The 18,574-nt window shown below is 36.4% G+C and overlaps 1 protein-coding gene and 1 long non-coding RNA gene across 4 annotated transcripts in view; one reads left to right on the top strand and one right to left on the bottom strand.

Annotated features, from left to right (window-relative positions):
• Positions 1-5,572, top strand: part of LOC147528176 (uncharacterized) — a 36,804-nt gene extending 31,232 nt beyond the window's left edge. Inside the window, exon 3 of the long non-coding RNA XR_015222364.1 lies at positions 5,293-5,572. This is a non-coding gene — a long non-coding RNA (uncharacterized LOC147528176). The remainder of the gene's footprint in view (positions 1-5,292) is intronic.
• Positions 1-18,574, bottom strand: part of LOC104379256 (divergent protein kinase domain 1A) — a 112,033-nt gene that overhangs the window by 26,145 nt on the left and 67,314 nt on the right. For 2 of the 3 annotated variants that reach the window (XM_086617408.1, XM_086617410.1), the window contains 5 exons: positions 16,130-16,264; positions 13,795-13,935; positions 13,092-13,250; positions 11,134-11,280; positions 5,872-5,967 (listed from right to left, as the gene is read on the bottom strand). In XM_086617408.1, coding sequence (XP_086473534.1) covers positions 5,872-5,967; positions 11,134-11,280; positions 13,092-13,250; positions 13,795-13,935; positions 16,130-16,264 — 678 coding nt within the window. The remainder of the gene's footprint in view (positions 1-5,871; positions 5,968-11,133; positions 11,281-13,091; positions 13,251-13,794; positions 13,936-16,129; positions 16,265-18,574) is intronic. The other variant, XM_086617409.1, reaches the window with a different exon arrangement.

Below are 18,574 nucleotides of genomic sequence, written 5' to 3'. Positions count from 1 at the left end.
CAGTTTTGGAAGCTCTCACCTCTCTCATCCTGCTCTGAAGTACAAGAGTGACTGTACTTGCATACATACCAAGAGTTACACTGAGAGCTCCTGAGAAGAAAAATCTGTCCCCCAAAAATTTTCTTCTTAGAACGAGGAAAAATTCTGCCCACCAAAAAGTATTCGGTTGAGATTCATGGTCGTAGTATCATACTTAAATCCTCCTTTGTCTGGCTTTCTAAGAGAAAAACAGCTTTTCTATACCTTCAAAAGAAGCAGCGGCTAACCTCAAGAAACATACCTGATGCCTACTGAGAACTACTGAGCATGTTGAGACCTTCCAAACTCAATCAGCACAGGACCAGGATGCACAGCTGGCAACACAAGAGTGCAGAGACAGACTGCTTCAAAGAATGCTGATCCTAAATACCTGAAACCATTAGTATGTAGTGCCCCCCAAAAATCAAATATAGTTGTCATGATAAAATAAAGTTTAAATAACAAATAAATAAATGACTGGAAACCACCTGGAACACACTGGCAGCCTTAAGTCTGCTTTTGCTGCTCAACCATGGTCTAAGATACAGAAGATCAGTGTAATCAAATTTCAGTTGCAGATGTTTCATCCCAAGAGGAGCACAAGCACAAAGTTTTCTAAAACACTCTTGGTGATCACATCAGAGTAGGAAAAGAAATACATATCAACAAGAAAATAAGCCATTTTAAACAATAAGAACGCATCTAGGGTTGTTTTCATTTCATAACTGTGAACTTAAAAACACAGAAAAACCAAACCAAATCGTTTCATAGGCAGTCAAAATCCAGGCACACCAGACAGTTACTGTTCCTCAGATGACAGTGTATCATCTTTACTAAAAAAGTCTAGAGGGTAGAACATTTCCCTAACACCTTTAGTTTTGATCTTTTCTGACTTAGAAATATTTACTTGTTAACAATCTGCCTCAGCCTCTTTTCAGGGGAGGCTTTTAAATTCTTAGTCTGTGGCAAAAGACACTGCATTAAAAATGTAAATGAAGTTTATTCAGAAGGGTAAATGTGGTAACTAGTGTCCTTTCAGTGACTTTACAGTGACTCATTGTAGACTTTCAGAAAACACATCACTAACATCAGACACCACTATTGATAAGAGTAAAAAAGAGTTTCCTGTAATTTGAAAAGATGGAAACTATTTCTTTACTCAACAGCCAGTACTTGGAAAAGTTATTAAACAGAGGTCATAGAAAGGCTTCATTCTAACGAAATAGTGCTAAAAGTTTAAACTGTGGGGGAGAGAACTAGCACAATCATGGATTTCCTTTACAGTTGTTCTCAAAGCAGCTTTGACATGGTTAGAGATAGGGTAAATGTGACAAAATTCTCTGAATCTGCCAGGAAACACATCAGGAGGAAGTGATGTTACCCTCTGTCCAGATCAACCTAACGAAAAGCAGAATGAATTCTTCTAGATAGTTTTTGCTTTGAGATTGCTCAGACCTAAAACCAGTTTTCTCTATTATGAGTGTGCTCTATACCTCCCCAGCCCAAACCAGCCATGGATAATTTTAAGAGGATGCTACAAGTCACCAGCCTGAATAGAAATGGAGGGAGAGGGATTAAGCTGCGGAGACTACAGCTGTCCCAGCTCTGCTTCCTCAGTCTGCCTACACTTTCACTGGCCTAGTGCTCCTTACCCTAGCCAGCTGATTGACTCTAGTTTGTAACTGATTTAACCTTGCCTGAATTTCTCTAAAGCCTCTTTTTCTCTCATTTAGTCTCTCCTTTCTTCAACTATTGAAGGGAAGTTTTTTTTTAAAAAAACAAACGAACAAACAAACCACACACAAAAAAACCCCACACCACCAAGGGACTAACAGAACTGCCCATACGCTATCAGAAGGAACACTTGCTATTAGGCCAGAAGCATAGTGAAGCTTGGTAGACTTTTCTTGGCAGCTTTAGGAAAGCACACATAAGCTAAAAGCAATAGGGTTTTAAAGGCTGATATTAAGTTAAAAGCATTTGCTTGTTGCAGTTTGAAGCTATCAGACTAGTTCAGCTGAAGACATGAAAGACTAATTCCCCGAGGAAACAAACCTGAGGTTTTGCTGATAGACTATAGACAGAGGGAAACAATATCCATTCCTTAGCCCTGGCTCTCTACATCTTACAAAACGATGGGACAAAAGGGATCAGAGATTGTGCGTAGCTTGGCCAAAACGAGTCATTTAATTATAGGATGTGAACCTCTAACCTTTATGACAAAGTAGAACACCATATTAAAGAGAACAGCTTCTCCCCAGTGTGGAGGTACAAAAACCAGCAGCCCAGACATCCAAAAATCCATCCTTCATTTGTTAATCACTTGCTCAAATGTCCTGCTCAAAGTCCAGAAGCCTGCTAAATACTTCCAAGTCTTGTTTGCTTCCCAAGATCTTTATAGAACTGGCAAGTGAGAAAAATAAGGAGACGATAGAGGAGAAAACAAAGGCTGATAAAATAAATCTTTGCTTATACATAACTTCAGGGTTTTTCTTTCTCACTTCTGGGGCTTAGGTATACGCAACATAAGTTAAACTTCAGTTACACTTCAATTTTGTGTTACTTTTGCTAAGGAATAACTCATACATTTCTTGTGTTTAAGAATATCTATCACGTATGGGACTGTTCCTTCCACTTCAATATGCTTACACAGAAGTTTAAAAGCTTAGCATCAGGAACTGAATGCGTGATCAAGATAAGATGACATTCAGAATATATAAAAAATAACTTCCTAACATCATAATAAACTGACATCCTGCTGCAGAATTACATCTACTATTAAATGATAGAGTTCTATCTCCTCCTTCCTCTCTGTCATTATTCCTAATGAAAACTAAAATCGATCCAAAATCTGTGATCTAAATCTAGCATTTGTGCGTGTAACGTCAGACCAGTTCTTACATGGGAGTAGTGATACTCTGCATTACAAATTTAACACCAGTGTCTTGCACCTACACCTACATGAACCTTTAAAAGAAAACTGCACAACTTAGGTTAAGCATTACTATGGATCATGTGGACGTGGCACCGAATCCCTAGAGCTTCTTAGAAAAGCACCATCCCCCTAGAGAAAAAGGAAGGTTATGTGGTAAGTTAACTTCCTCCTTTCATCTTTATCAGCTTTGAAACAATATGACAAGCAGACCTATTTGTGATGCTCCATGTTAAAAGCACAATTACCTTGAGACTGACACCTATGCTCCAAAACTGGCTAAATGTATTTATGGTATTAAATATCGCATCTCAAGTCATTAAGGCAAGTCCAGATTAAAAGGCCCTCTGCTCCTCACATCAGGTCGGAAGAGAATGGGAGGCAGCTCTTTCTCCAATGAGGAAGAAGTTACCTAGATTTTCAGTTTCCTTAAAAAGCAGCTTTTGGCTAAGCTTTACTATCAGTTGCATGTTTTACAGTATGCAAGCTTTGGGAGTTAGGGCTTTCTGGCTCCATTATTACTTTTTTTTGGTGCAGGTGTTTTGAAGGCCTTGAGCATGAGTACCCAAAAAGGAAGTTTTGATCCTAAGTTTCATATTTGCTGGCAAAACACACTGGTCAAAAATATCTATTTGCTTACAGAATCTTACCCCCCCCAAAATATATCTGTCACAGCCCAATAAAAGCATTTCAAGTCACATCTAGAGTGCCAAAAATAAGTAAACTGACATTAGAGGAACTTATTTCTACTAAATCATTTTTGTTTTAAATGTCTTTATACAGTTCACACTCAAAATCTGTATTTCACAACTGAAGAAGTTGCATTTCAGGCTAGTAAAAGTTTGAGATAAAGTAGTTCACCAAAAGCCTAACAGGGAAAACTCATTAAATTAGAAACATGAACCACAGCTGCAGAATGACTTCATACTCCAGACTGTATACAAAGCAAACAGAGAATTCTCATCTGTGCAGAAAATCAAGAATCTTACTAAGAGACTACGAATCAAAAAATCATTAACAGGAGATCATCTAAGAACACCAAAAAGATTGGAACTTGAAATGCACTTTAGTAGAAAACAAAAAACAAGGCTACCTAGAACATGAGAAAAACAGAAAAACATAACTAAAGATTGCATCATGCAAAGTAGTAATTGTGAAAAGGAAAGAGAGATGATGTGGATAAACAACTGAACATGAGACAGTGCAATATCATTACAAAACAGGGACAGTGCAATCTTTGGATGTATTAGCCAGAGTCATGAAATAGATTACATTCCTGCACTTAACTTCTTTACCTGTCTCATGGCAAGATATTATAAAAATCTACATGCAATTCTGACACCCATAGCTTAAGCAGAAATATTAAGAGGAGAGAACTGTAAAATGATTGAGCACTGATGATTTGATCAGTCAAACAACAGAAAACAAAGTCAGATGTATTTACATTAAAAATGAACACAACTAACTGGGGAGAACAGGTATCAGAAAAAACAACTGATCATTATGGGATTCACCATTTATTTGTTTCATAAAATCAAGACTAGAGTACTTTTTGGGATAATTCTATCAGTCAAACAATGGCAGCAGGATGGCACTTGAATTCTGTGCTAAAGTAAAAATAATGCAAAATGAGTACTGGCTCCTCACCTACAGAATCGCATTATTTGAAATAACCTTTAAACTTTGGGGTTTTTGTTTGGTTGGTTTTGTTTAAGTAAAACGCTAACACGTGAGTAGAAGATTGACCTAAACTCAGCTACTCTCTTATATCATCTTACATCTGTTATCATCTTACTAGATAATAAATGATTCATATGCAATGCTTACTGTACTTACCTAAGTATTTCTAATATACTGATCACAGTATTATCTAAGCACTATGTGATTAAAAGAAACGATTGCTTTATCTTTTAGTAAATTCAGTGCCTGCTGCACTAGAGGAAAAATATTCAGTGAAAATTCTTTATAAAAGCTCCATTAAATTTATTTGTACATTCCATATATGAAGAGATGAAAAAGATGCAAATAGTTGAGAAATCACAAGGAAAAGAAGGTTTTGACAGAATATAGTAAAATCATCACCTTGTAGGAAAGATGAATAAAATATTTCAGAGGGAAGAAAAACACTAGCAAGACCAGTTTAAAAAAAAAAAAGTAGAAGTAGAGAGTAACTTGCTTGTAACTTAGGAATAACAACCAAGAAAACCTTTGCAGATAGATGCAGCAGAATTCCAACAGGACAACAGTATATGAGTATAGGAAGGACAGACTACAGTAAGACATCATGATTTCTCAAAGCCAAGAAAATATAAAGAACAGTTATTTCTGGTTCTCTCATTAAGGGAGCAGTGAGTTCATGGACCAGCGAAAGCTCCAAAAGGAACTGAAAGCATAAGGAACAACACAGAGGCCAAAGGATGCATCTTCAGATCCTACAGTGACATGGTAGCAGCAAATAACATTGCTGGTTTCAAGATTTACATAAAGGGTGCAAGTTTTTCAACAAATCCTCCCATACTGGTCACAGCAGAAGAGTAAGCACAGAAAAGAATGGTTACTGGAATCAAAATGTGTGGGTTTTTTTGACAGAAGATGTTTTCAATCTCATCTATTAATTGGTAAAAATTACCAATTGGAAGACAAAAAACAAATACAGAAATCAGAGTTTAAGAGTGTTGCCTATAGCATAGTGCTTATACGGAAGCAACTATTAACAGCTCACAAGTACACCCGTAAGATAGATTTAAGGCCTTTGTGTATAAAGGAGGCATGTTCAGCAAAACAGCATTATGCCACTTTGCAAAGCAGTGCCTTGTATTCCCAGTAGGTTAATAGAGAAAGAAAGTGGAAGAATAAAAAAACCCCACAAAGTACAAAAGTAATCAGTATCAAGTTACATGTTTAATGCCATCACTTCTTACCTGGATTTCTAATTCAGCAATATGCTGTTGGAGTTCAGCCACAGCTGCAATGCGGTCTGCCTCACGGAGCCGTACTGCCATCACTTCTTCTTTACTCTGAAAGAAGTAATAAATTGAAGCTAACAAATAATGCCAGTTTCAGTTGGTTAAAGACTATGCACTGCTTTTACCCAAAATCATGTAAGTAAAGAAAAGTTAATACACTGCTGTGTGAAATATTGTACCTGTTGATAAGGCATATTTTAAAGAACTCAAATTTAATTTTAACCCATTGTGTAATCATGTAATATAAATTCTGACCTACAATAATCTAAAAAAACCTGTGTAGTTCTGAAAACATACTGTTATCAATTTCCAGGTCCAGAAAGCAGCTGTCTTGCGTTCCTACAACACCATATTGTAAATCAAGAAAAAGCAGCAACGTAACAAAAAAACCAACTCATGCTTCAACTTTTGACTTTATATATAAAGAAACAGCAAAGCTCCACAAGAGTTGTTTCATCATTCTTTGTCTAAAAAAATAAATTTTACAAAACCAAAACACAAAAGCACAGATATTCTCAACCTCACTGAAGTCTAGCTATGTCAGTCACAAAGATTTGCAAGACAGTTTATAATAAAATTCTAATGCCTGTAACCTACAATCAGACTCCTGGTGTAAGTTTAACCTGTAATTTTGGCTATAAATGATAAGCAATTTGAGTTTGGACAAGAGAGAAGGAAATTTCCTTATTTCTGTTTTATGAGACAAGTCCTCAAGATTTCAGAGCACAACACAATTAATATTGTATTGTCAGCAGCTTGGTATCACCAGAGATAAAATGCTGATAGATACTGAGTGAGCAATACTTTCAGCTGGAGTGCAAATAATTCTGGGGAAGAGACAGAGTAGGCTCAGGTACACCTACTTTTATGGCAGACTGGTGTAAATCTACAAACTGTAGTTACAGTAAATCAGTTCCAGTATTTCAGTTATTTTAATGTGTGCTTCAGATTGACAGTACTTAACCACCCTTCATTAGACAGTTTGGTTGAGACTGAATTGAACATGCCAAAGCTTATCTGTAGTAGCTACTTGAAACATGCTGTCTGTTTTAAAAAAAGATTCCTGTAATGAAGGTACATCATCTTCCGGATCCAATTAACAGCATTTGTAATCAGTGGAGTCTATTTCAGAGGAATCCATCACATGCTAGCCAGTTTAGCCATTATTGCTAAATTCTTCTGCATGATTACTCGAATGAAGCCAAACCCACAAGTCCACAGGATTGCATGTATAACTGAAAGCTAAAGGGCAGTCTGGCTTGGTTTGACTTTGGTATCTGAGATGAGTCAATAGTGTTGCTCTAGATGGCACTGATGCTTTTTCTCTGAAACAGAGTATGTTCTCAATAATTACCACAAAAGTTGATGTGGTAGGAAAGACAAGACTGAAGTGGGGGCATGAATCTTATATTGTAAATTCTTTAGCAAAACTGATTAAGAAAGATCAGTGTTGCATTTCAAGAAACAATTTGAAATTAAGTCCTTGCTGTAGAAGCAGTAGTCAGATAAAAAGGGAAAAACGTAACAGTACACACCAGCAACAGAAAACAGTTGCCGTACAGGAGGTATGAGATGTAACATAACACAAAAATTTCAATTTCTGCTTATGTATTTTAAGCTATCCTTTAAATAAAAATACAAGTTCCAGAAATAAGGTACCAGTTCTTTCCGCATAGAAAAAACAATTGGGAGTTGAAAATCTAAGCATATATTTTTTAATACACCTCTTCAAGCAGAGGTATTGCTACCTAGCCAAGATGCAGTGACAGAAAAAACTAGAGCATGATTTCAGATTACTTGAAACAATAGGAAGAAAAGTCAAACATCAGTTTCTAATGGAATCGGGAATAATGAACTTGCTAGATTTAAGGAGATGCAAGGTGGAACTTATAAAGGTATTTACACAGCAGTATTGTCTTTCCAATTCAACCTACCTGCTATTATCTACATTTCGAGCCAAATCTAAGTTGACAGCAACACTATTTAGTAAAGTTACAGATACTGAACCTACTTCTAGAAGGACTGTAGGTATGACAAGTCTGCTGTTACTGCTGGGAGCTAGCCCTTCACACTTGTAACATGTGCCTTACAGAGTAACCCTAGGACACGGTGGTTTTCTTGTACACCTAGTTAGCATAAAAGCCAGTAACGATGCAAGGTTTTGGCCTGACAAGCATAACAATGTTTCTCTTTCTACTCTAATCTTCAGCTTTTTTTTTTTTTTTTTTTTATTCACTTTAACACTAAAATCTCATTTTCCTCACACAGTGAAATAATCTTAAAAAATCCCAAGCAGGAATTTCCTTTGTTTATTGTGGTACAACGGTGGGGGTGTTGAAACTTAAAATTGTATCTTCTGTAACAAGTGAAAGCATTTGACATGAATCTTAGATTAAGCTAAAAATCACGTTTCCAGTAGTTCGAACGTGCAGAGCAAGGGACAGGAAACAGAATAACAATCCTTACAAATCAACTGCCGAAGGACAATGGCTTTTTATATCCTCTCATTTTTCACTTAACTGTGTATTAACATATTGTTAGAGTTTGAAATGGAAAAGTTTTTTGTAAGTTTGAAACAGCAATAGGAAGCTCAATACCTAGTTATGTCCCATTTAAGGAGTGGGAGAACACTTAAGCCTGTGTATATTCTTTAACATGGCTTAATTCTTTTGATGACACACCATTCTTATTAAATCTGTAAAACATTGCTGAATTGCTTGTATAAATTAGAGAATAAAGTCACAATGACAGTTCACAACACATGTCAGAGGTAGAGGAAAAAGGGAATCTGAGAGGGCAACTATATTGAAGAAAGGTATTTTCCAATGAGTTAAATTTGAGCATCTTTCAATACAGTTAGCAAAAAAACCTTGCGTATTTAAACAGTACAGGAGTCTATATGGTATTATGCTAAGTCTTATCTCAAGGAGTCACAGTCTATCTCACTGTTAAATAGCAGAATTCCAGGTAACATATATGCATCAAATTGGTAATATTTTCTTTTCTGTCATAAACATCAACTTGGAAAACATATTACAATGTATACTGTAACCTGGCAGAACAAGCTTCAGGATCTGATGTTACTGCATGCCAGCAGCACTACTTCACTGGCTATTGACCACCGCTACTTTCAGAGAATCTCTAAAGAATATGACTGGTGCTCTGTCTATTACTATCACATTTTTCCCTAACCCATGTTAGAACATAACTTTCCAAGCAAATTATCCCAGTGAGAACAGTCATGTATATTAACTCATTAATCAGGTTAAAGACATGTTACTCTTTTTATAGTCAATATAAAAACTTCGGAATATTTACTACACCCTCTCAATCTCTTAAGGATTAATGAGGATCTTCAGTATCAAAAACCAATCAAACAAAAGCTATGGGTTATATGAAAAGACATGTCACTAAGACTGTGAATAAGAATAATCTCAGCATTTAAAAAAAAATAGCACTTAGGAAAAGTTACTTCGTACAGTAAAGAAAAAACAGTCAGTAGAAGCCATTCCTTCTAGTTAAGATTCAATGTCTTGTTTCCTAAAAGCTTGTGATGGAGTCTGATGAGTCAGTAGAAGTTATGCCTTCACCACAGTTTAGATTCAGGTTCCATTGGAAACAAATGGAACCAGCAAGAGAGCAAGAAAAATTAAAACCTAAAAAAAATCTGAAATACCTGGAGCACATCTCTGTTATTTACTGCTCTTAAATTTCTTTAAAATGGAACTGAACCACAAAAATCAGCTTCGTTTTACTGAATAACTAAGGCAAAACTAGCAAGAAATTGCCAATTACAAATTACACACTGTAGCTTTGAGTAATGAACACAAGATCAGAGTTTACTACACAATTAAATTGCCTAGGTTTATGCATTACCTTGGAGAAAAGAAATTACAAGAAGAAATGAAAATCTGTAAAAACTGAGAAGTGTGATATTATAGAAAAACCATGCATATTAATAGGGATGTAATTTCATCTCCAGCCTAAGTGACGATATAAACCACTCAAACTACACTCTTGATTCATACCATCCTCAGAAGCCTTTGATGGAACTGCAGCTAATGCAGCCTTTGAGGTACATATGGTGTTACAAGCAAAATGCACGTATATGGGATAAAACTGAAAAACAAACACTGAGCCAATAACAGCGTTCTGCATGAATGATAACAGAAACAAGTACTGCCCAAAAAAAGGTTTGGTTACATTGAAGGCAACACTAAGATGTGACCATGAATAACAAACTATGTTACAGCATCTGCTCTCAAGTTGCCAATTCACAGCCACAGTTTAATAAATAGCATTCTGATTATTCATCTCATGTTACAGTACTATTTTTAACATACTAGTAATTTAGAAATTACTGACTGTGCAGCACTAGCTGATTTCTTAAAAGTCTAGTCATACTTCTTTTGGAAATAAGATTCAAGTAAAAAGTTGTTTTCATGTCTCTAGCAAATTATATCTTAATTATAGTGATTTATCAACTAATACTGCCCTTTTTTGAAGTAAATATCAGTAGCAATTTCAGGAACATTTTCATCCAAGATAAGAGAAGAAAGCTTGTAAGACTTATCCTTTATTTCTTTTCCATATTATGTGTGCACAAGTTAAAGACATAAGCTATTAGTAAATGGTTATGGATTTAGTTACAAAATTAACTAATTAAATCTAAGATTCAAACATCAGATTAGGCTCTGTCTTGTGCATTGTCACTAATAAACGTGACTCTCTTGCCCAGTATTTTTGAGCTGTCCCCTTAAAGTCTGGTTACTACTGGCAATAACTACTGTAACACTCCCTTCTGCAGACCTCTCCAGTCCACTAATACTTCTACTCACTTTTTTTGAACCTAAACTAATCCTGCAGTAGTCAGTGTTGAAGTAATGAACTTCTGTGACTAAAGACAATCAGAGTACACAGTGATCAGAATCTGTTGTGTAAGAGTGTCTTTTTATATATGATACACCGGTACTTTTCCGAGTAGAACCACACTTTAAAGTTTACCTTTGTGGGACCACAAAGAAGCAGCTCTGTCAAAACCTCAAGTGATTTTCGTGAGATGGTAAATTCAAGATGATATTTTCAAATCAGTAAAAGAAAGTTTCGGTTTTGTGATTTCTACTTCTCAATTAAGACACAATTCTATCCAACAGTAGTGGACAGACTAAAAAGTACATAACATTAGCACACAAACAGTCTATTCACAATGTTGTTTACCTTGCATTCAATCTCTGCTTGTCTACGTTTTGCTTCATTCAACTGAGCAAGAAGTCCTTTGTTCTGTGCAGAAAGATATTGTACCTTCCCCTGTAGGTTGGTAACCTCTTGCTCTGCCCTTCGTAAGTGGTTACTATTGATCTGATTCTGAAATTTATGACCAAAAAAAAACGGAAAGAAAACGCATGTTAAGGAAAGACCTTTGATATTACTTAACTCCCTCAAGTCTGACAAGAAAGACTTATATGTCATTTACTATAAAAAAAAACTTTTGACAAAAAAGCACTCAGAATTTTCTATGTGTAATCAGAAAAGTTTGCATGACATTTGGTTTATGACCAGGATATTCAAATTGTTCTTAAACAACAGATGACTCATTGTAAGAACATTATTGCAAAGCTCCGGTACATCTGTTTTTCCCAATCTCTTGCTTAGGTATGGCAAAGATTTTGTGACCTTGTAACCCAACTACAGCAACAAGTTGATGCATCCAAGAAACATTAGGCATGTCAGAAATACTATGTGCACATTTCTGTCCAGCGAGTTCCTGAACGTAACATGATACCTTAATTAAGATCAGTGCTTTAGTAGAAGTCACATCATTTTAAAATGAAGCTGTGCATAGCCCAGTACATAACAGGAGAACCGATGCAGTTCTGCCAAATGACAGCTAAACAGTGTAAGCATAAACAAGGACTCGATGCCTCACTCTGAAGTGAGAAGTACCTAAGGGTCTTGTGACTTTAATAAGTGTAATCCAGCCAGCAGGATACCTATGCCCCCTACTGACTAAAATAAATACACAGATGGGGGAAAAGCAAGAAAACAAAAAGCCACGTTAACTGTAGTAAAACAGTGTTAATACTTCAATGAGAATTTTAAACGTTAAGGCAAGAGGAAACTTTTATTCCGTTGGTACGGAAAAAGTGCCTCTATCAGAAACAAGCCACCATGTGCCTTGCAGCTAGCTCACCTCTCTTCAGTAGCACGTCCTTATATGCTCTCCTGGTTTCTGAGATTGTCAAGTAAAGTTTTCATTTGTTTGTTTAGCCTTTTAGATGCACAGGTCTCCTTCAAGAAAGTTACATTTAGCAGGTATTTCGTGGGAAGATTTCTCAAAAGCCTGTTACAAATCCTACTCAATCAACAGCACATTGTGCTTATTGATTCAGTTGAAAGTTCACTAATATAATACGAACTTGCCAACTTCAGTGCACCTTCATTTCAGATTTGTTTGCTTAGTAACGATTTATTCCCTAGTTACACAAAAAAAGATCTCGGCAGATAAGTTTTTTCTGCATTTTCTGCACAAATCTTTGAGCAACCTGATCTAGTGGAAGGTGTCCCTGTCCATGGCAGGAGGTTGGAACTAGATGATCTTTAAGGTCCCTTCCAACACAAACCGTTCTATGATTCTATGATCTCAGCAATAGTGAATCATGCCTTTCTTTTCTGGTACATGAAAGGTAAAGCTTCTGCTAAAAAAACCTGACAACATGCAGCTGTTTTGCTGAGAGTCCATAGTTTAGTAACCAGATTCATGACCTCAGTAGATACAGGCAACTTCATCAGAAGAAAGAAAACATTGCTATTTAAAGAACTGGAATTACTATTGTCAGAATCATCAATTGGGTTTGTGAAATCTAAAACATCTCAAACATACTCTTGTTGTTACACCAGTTACAATTAAGATTCACGCACATTCATGAAGTCTACTAATTAGTCCAAATGAGATATTCAGAAGGCTTAGTCCTGGAAAAGACTAAACAGACATTAAAGCAAGTTGGACTGTATGCACTGGATTCTCCCTCCTAGTCTAACAGCATCAAAAAAAGCGCATTTTGGAATTAAAGTCGTGCCTGTAGATGGTAAAAGTCATTATCAGGTATCTACTACCATTTGACACCAATTTGCCAGCATTCAGCTCAATTCACACATGCTAGTGTTCAAAAACATACTTGTGTTTCCATTTCCATCATTCTTTGTTTGGTCTCTTTCAGTTCAGCCTGAGTTTCTGCTTCTCTCAATCGGACTGTCATCAGCTCATCTTGTAGCTCATTCACTGTGTTTTTTCTGGGAGGATCCTTCCATCTTCCAGTGGTACGAGCTAGATGACGCTAAAAAAAAAATAACACACCATTGCTGATAATGCCTCATCTTTCGTGATGTCCCCTTATTTCATTTTAAGGTCTCAGAGTTACAGGGGGACAAGTTGCTACAGTACTCCCATTGGTCCTAAAAACTAGAAACCCATGGAAACTTACTAGCTTTAAGACCAGACAATTAAAAAGCTGAAGACAGTCACTCCCAACTACAGTTAAGCCAGTGAATTGCAAATATATTCTGAGACTTTTGCCTGTTTCTAGCTCTTATTACCTTTTAGCAAAGCAGGAGTACTAATCAGGTACTTCCTTTCTACCAGAATGGTTAGCTGGCAGCACAGGCTCTCTGCCATCTATAACAACTAGGGATTAATTCCTAACACACTTCTGAAGTAAAGTTTCTTGTGGCAGCTGCATTTAAAATATTTTCTCACCTCAGTGAGCTTGATCCACAATCACTAGTTTCTACTTGATCTCTACATTTCAAAATTTTGTAGTCTTTTGCTTTATCATCATTCACTGAAAATAAAAATTGTTAAAAGTGTATTTCTACCCATACCTGCCAGTGTTCCTCCAAATCTTTGACTTGCTGCCTTAGTTCTTTGAGACCCATCAGAGCTTCTGCTTCTCTTAATTTTACTGCAATCAGTTCTTCTTGTAGTCTAGCAACATTTTCCTCATCAGGAAGAGAGCTGTTCCTCTGCAACAAGGACCATCCTCTTAAACATGTATTTGAATAAAATCGTGCTTAGTGAGACCCACTCCAAGAATATAGAGGTGGAATGATAACTCTTATTACTAACCAGACTTTCTTAATTGCACATCCCTTGCAAAATAAAATCCTTCAAAAAAATCTAAGTTCCTGGATACAGCAAGCGTGTATAAACATCTTCCAACTGCCAACTACAGAAAAAAAACGACAAGGTAGTTTTAGGTTTTCTGACTTCCAGATTTCCCTGCATGGTATCTCTAACAAAGCATTATTTACACTATTTTGCACACATCATCAAAAACATGGAGAGGAATCTGAAATCTCAGATTTTGAGCTAGTTGATAAAAGTAAAGCAAATTAGGAACTGAAATTATACCTTTAATAGTCAAAACTTTTATTTAGACTTACAGGAAAAATAATAAACAGAAATTTATTTTTTGGGGAAGTAGGTCATCTGCCTTTGAAAAGGAGAAAAGATACATTGACAAAGGAATGATCTGTTAATAAACAACCACCAGTCAAGAAAAAGTCTTACAGATGAAAGTGCATGAATGCTTACAAAAACTCATGAAGAAAAAGTAGAAAGACTAGAGAAAGCTAAACAGAAAACAAGAAAATACAGAGTAGGAGTGAGTTGAGGAAAGTACAACAGTTATGAAAGCATAATAATGGAAATGTGGGGGGAAAAAAACAGATGGGGAGAAAAAGGACATAGTCTGCCTAATTACAATATCCCTACATCGAATCATTGGTCACCAAATACTCAAAAGTTGAACTGTGTTTCATCACTTTCTACTGTATTTCTCAGTAGTAATTTTCAGCAAAATCAAGTATTTTTGTAGGTATGTAATACTGTGACAGTTGCCAGGTTTTCTTGAGAGCTGACAGTAAAGTACATTGTTAACATTAACAGAAAACGGCACAACAGCCATATTATTAACATCTCCATGTTTCAAAATCATGGGATTCGAGTATTGGCAAATACGTGAAATGATAGGATGTGTTTCTGAATGCCTACATCACTGTCAGTGTAGCCATGCAAGTCTTCGAGTATTGAGCAGGATTTTTCCAGATTACTGCTGTCAGTGACGTGACATGTAAAGAGCTGTATTTGTAGGAATTTGAGGGAGTTAACATCAGTCACTTTCTCATGTGCCCAAGTTCATAATGATCGACTGAAATACTACTGTACATCTGAGTTTGTCTGATGAGCTGGAATATCCCCCACTGCTCCAGTTTTTCTTCACATTCAAGTTTTCAGTGTATGCTATCTTCCTGCTGATGAAAGTTAAATAAAGTAGTCTCTTTTTGAGCTTTCGAAAACACTGTAGATCCTGAATTCTTACCAATGTTCAGTACAGTAAAAACTACCACACTACTAGCCTGTCAGACTCCCATTAAGTCCCTCAGATAATTTGAAAAAGTAAAATCTTGACTCCAGTGGGTTAATCTAATTAGCTGGTAAGTTCTGGCCATGTTTTTGAATATATAGCTCTTTAAAATTTCCACCAGGAAAGAATTTCCAAAGCATAAAAAAAAAGAATCTGAAAAGCGGTTAATTAGTGGATTTTTTCTTTCCTTTTTTTTTTTCCTATTTTATTTTGCAGATAAGTTTTTCTTCAAAGAAAGGTAAATGTTTGACAGTTGGATTAAGTACAGCTCGAACTGTGGCATTGATAAGTTACAAGCTGGGATGGTACCTAAAAAGCAGTAGAGATTTTCATAAACAGTGGAGATATTATTTCCCTGCCCGTAATGGGATGAAGTCGGAGACACTCAAGAACTCAAGACCTGAGAAAGGTAATGTTGAACTCTTTCCTCCTCCTCTCCCAAACTATTTAGTTTCACATTACCTCAATGCTCACTCTAAGCTTACTGCTTTTGTTGCAGGACATAATTTTGAAAAAATTGATGTGTACTGTAAAGACTTTACCAGATTCCAAGTTTTCCACTGCAATGGGCTTCAGAAACAGGAGAAAAAGTTACCTGTTCTTCACAAACCTTTCCCAGTGTAAACAGATCTTAGGGTTTTTTTTGCTATATTAACTACAGGCTTGAAAAGCATCTTGCAATCATGAAAGCACAGAAGAGAAGATTCTAGAGCAGAGTTATGCAAAGAATTACAGGGACCTGTATTCTGTTTCTAGTGCTATTTTATACAGAGGGTCCTGGTTTGATTTACCTTTTCCATCTCTAGAACTTTATCTTGCATCTCCTTCAGGGCACAATGGGATTCTGCTTCACTCAGCCTGGCTTGGACCAGCTCTTTTTCCAGCTGTAGCACAAAGTCTTCACTGTATCGTGAACTGCATTTATGCTACAAAGTTTGCAGAAATATGTTTAGTATGAAGCACAGGTTGTTTGAAAGGGGTGTTATATGCCAGATTCGGGGTGAAAAGTACATTCAAGTGCTTAACATTAGGAATACTAGCTTAAGATCAACAGAAGCGCTTACCTCACACAAGTCTGCTAACATGTCCATCTAGGCTGTTAACAGTAAGAAACTTAATGCTATGCCTCCCAAACAACTGCACGTCCACACAGCCAAAGTCGTAAGACCAAACTGAGCCCTCTACTAGTACTGATGAGCAACAACTCACACTTTTCTCTCATTGTTACCCAAACTGAAAAATTCTCAAAGGATCTGTGATTATTTTGTGATACGCAGAAAAAGATGCATAGGAAAGACTAGCTAATTACTAGGTTAATACAAGTATCTCTTTTGATTCCTACTCACTTAAACTCTCATTCAACAGAAGCCTTCCATAATCTTGGATTTAAAATAAAGCCATGTATGCTTCAATGCACCATCACTATGGTTTGCCCGTTTCTTCCACTTCAACCCTTGGCTCTCATTTGCCCCCACTATACAAATTCCTTCTGAGATTCTCTTCTAGGGCAAGCCCTGTGGATTTAGGAGAAAAATACAGGCACAAGTAGCAGTATAGCTGCTTCTAGACAGACACCATAGGCTCAAGTTACAAAGAAATTTGGTTCTTTCCATACAGGAATTACTCCAACACTATCCCTGGCCAGCTTTGCACACCCAAACACAATTCCTTGGAAATAAAACAGTAGTTCAAAAATTAAGATCACCCTTTCCAAACTAGGGAAGGGGAAAAAAAAAACACAGTTCTGCTCAAGTAAGTTAATTCACCATTAACTTATTTCTTGATTGTTGATTATCTGGAATTAAAAAAAAAAAAATATCTATCCTTTCACTTGCTAAAGTACAATTTCATGAAACTGCATCTTTCAACAGATATATCCAACTGAAGTCATTCTAAGCATTTGTATTCAAAAGCCCCACTTAACTGTTTCCTCCCATCAGTAGTTACAAATTACATTTTATTTCTGTCTTGGGTCACTTTAAAATGACTTGAGATTCACCACAGATTGTCAGACTTGCTGGGCAGGCCATGCCATCCTAAATCAGCATTTAAATATCTGGGTTAGGGGAAAAAAAAAAAGGGGGTGTTGAAATCCCTAAAGCATAGTTGCCTACTTACAGTGTATGCATAGCTATCCTGAAAATTAAGTTTAAAGGGAAATAATTTAATAGTTCTATGGTGCCATTAACTACATTGTGAAGAATAAATACTACACTTGGATTTATAGATGAAATTTTATTAAATTAACAATGCAAATTTTAAATCCATAAAGTATCCATTACACTAAAGATACAACTATTTCTTACTTTATGTTTGCATCGAACAATTTAGTTTCCTGCATCTAAAAACAGTTGGCAAAATTAACAGAAAAGTCTTCAGTTCTGTATGCTTTTCTTAGGGTAGGACACTCCCTGACCTTTAATTCACAAACCAAAGGCAAAGAGGAGAAAATAAGGATTTACAACATGTAACTACATGGTCAAGGAAATGGTTTTTAATTTATTTTTATACTTCTGCATGCCAACTGAACCTTTCATCATGACTTACAGCACAATCCAAATTCAAAATCTGCACTAACTTTAGTGTTACAATTTATTGTATTTCTTCTATATATGTGTACAGGGAACTATAACAGAGGGGATATATACAAAGCATTAAAAAGCAAATACAGCTCATGCCCAAAGTCTTTAGTGTCACTGAGACAATCCATTTAAGTGCTCATTCTACTTAACTGTGCACTTGAACACACAGAGGACATTTGTACAAAGATCATTGTATATTTAATATTAATTTTCCCTTATACAACACTAATTTAACTTGCCTTATTTTCAACCTACATAATGTCTATGTCTCAGCAAACAGTAGAGGTAGCCCTGATTTGAGTGTAAGGAGAGGATGAGTGGACAATACTGATTCATTTCTACAATTCCTTTACATGATACAGGTGCTTGAGTAGCATACATATGTAACAACAGGCAGACTAAGAGAATCCTAGAACGGTTTGGGTTGGAAGGGACCTTAAAGATCATCTAGTTCCAAGCCCCCTGCCATGGGCAAGGACACCTTCCCCTACATCAAGTTGCTCAAAGCCTCATCCAGCCTGGCCTTGAACACTTTTAGGGACAAGGCTGCCACAACTTCTCTGGGCAGCCTGTTCCAGTGCTTCACCACCCTCACAGTGAAGAATTTCTTCTTTATATCTAATTTAAATCTGCCCTCTTTCAGTTTAAATCCAT

Source organism: Tauraco erythrolophus, chromosome 10 (genome assembly GCF_009769465.1).
Source record: "Tauraco erythrolophus isolate bTauEry1 chromosome 10, bTauEry1.pri, whole genome shotgun sequence".
Classification (NCBI taxonomy): Eukaryota; Metazoa; Chordata; class Aves; order Musophagiformes; family Musophagidae; genus Tauraco; species Tauraco erythrolophus.
The sequence above is the reverse complement of the archived record's forward strand: the minus strand, read 5'-3'. Positions and strand labels throughout refer to the sequence as shown.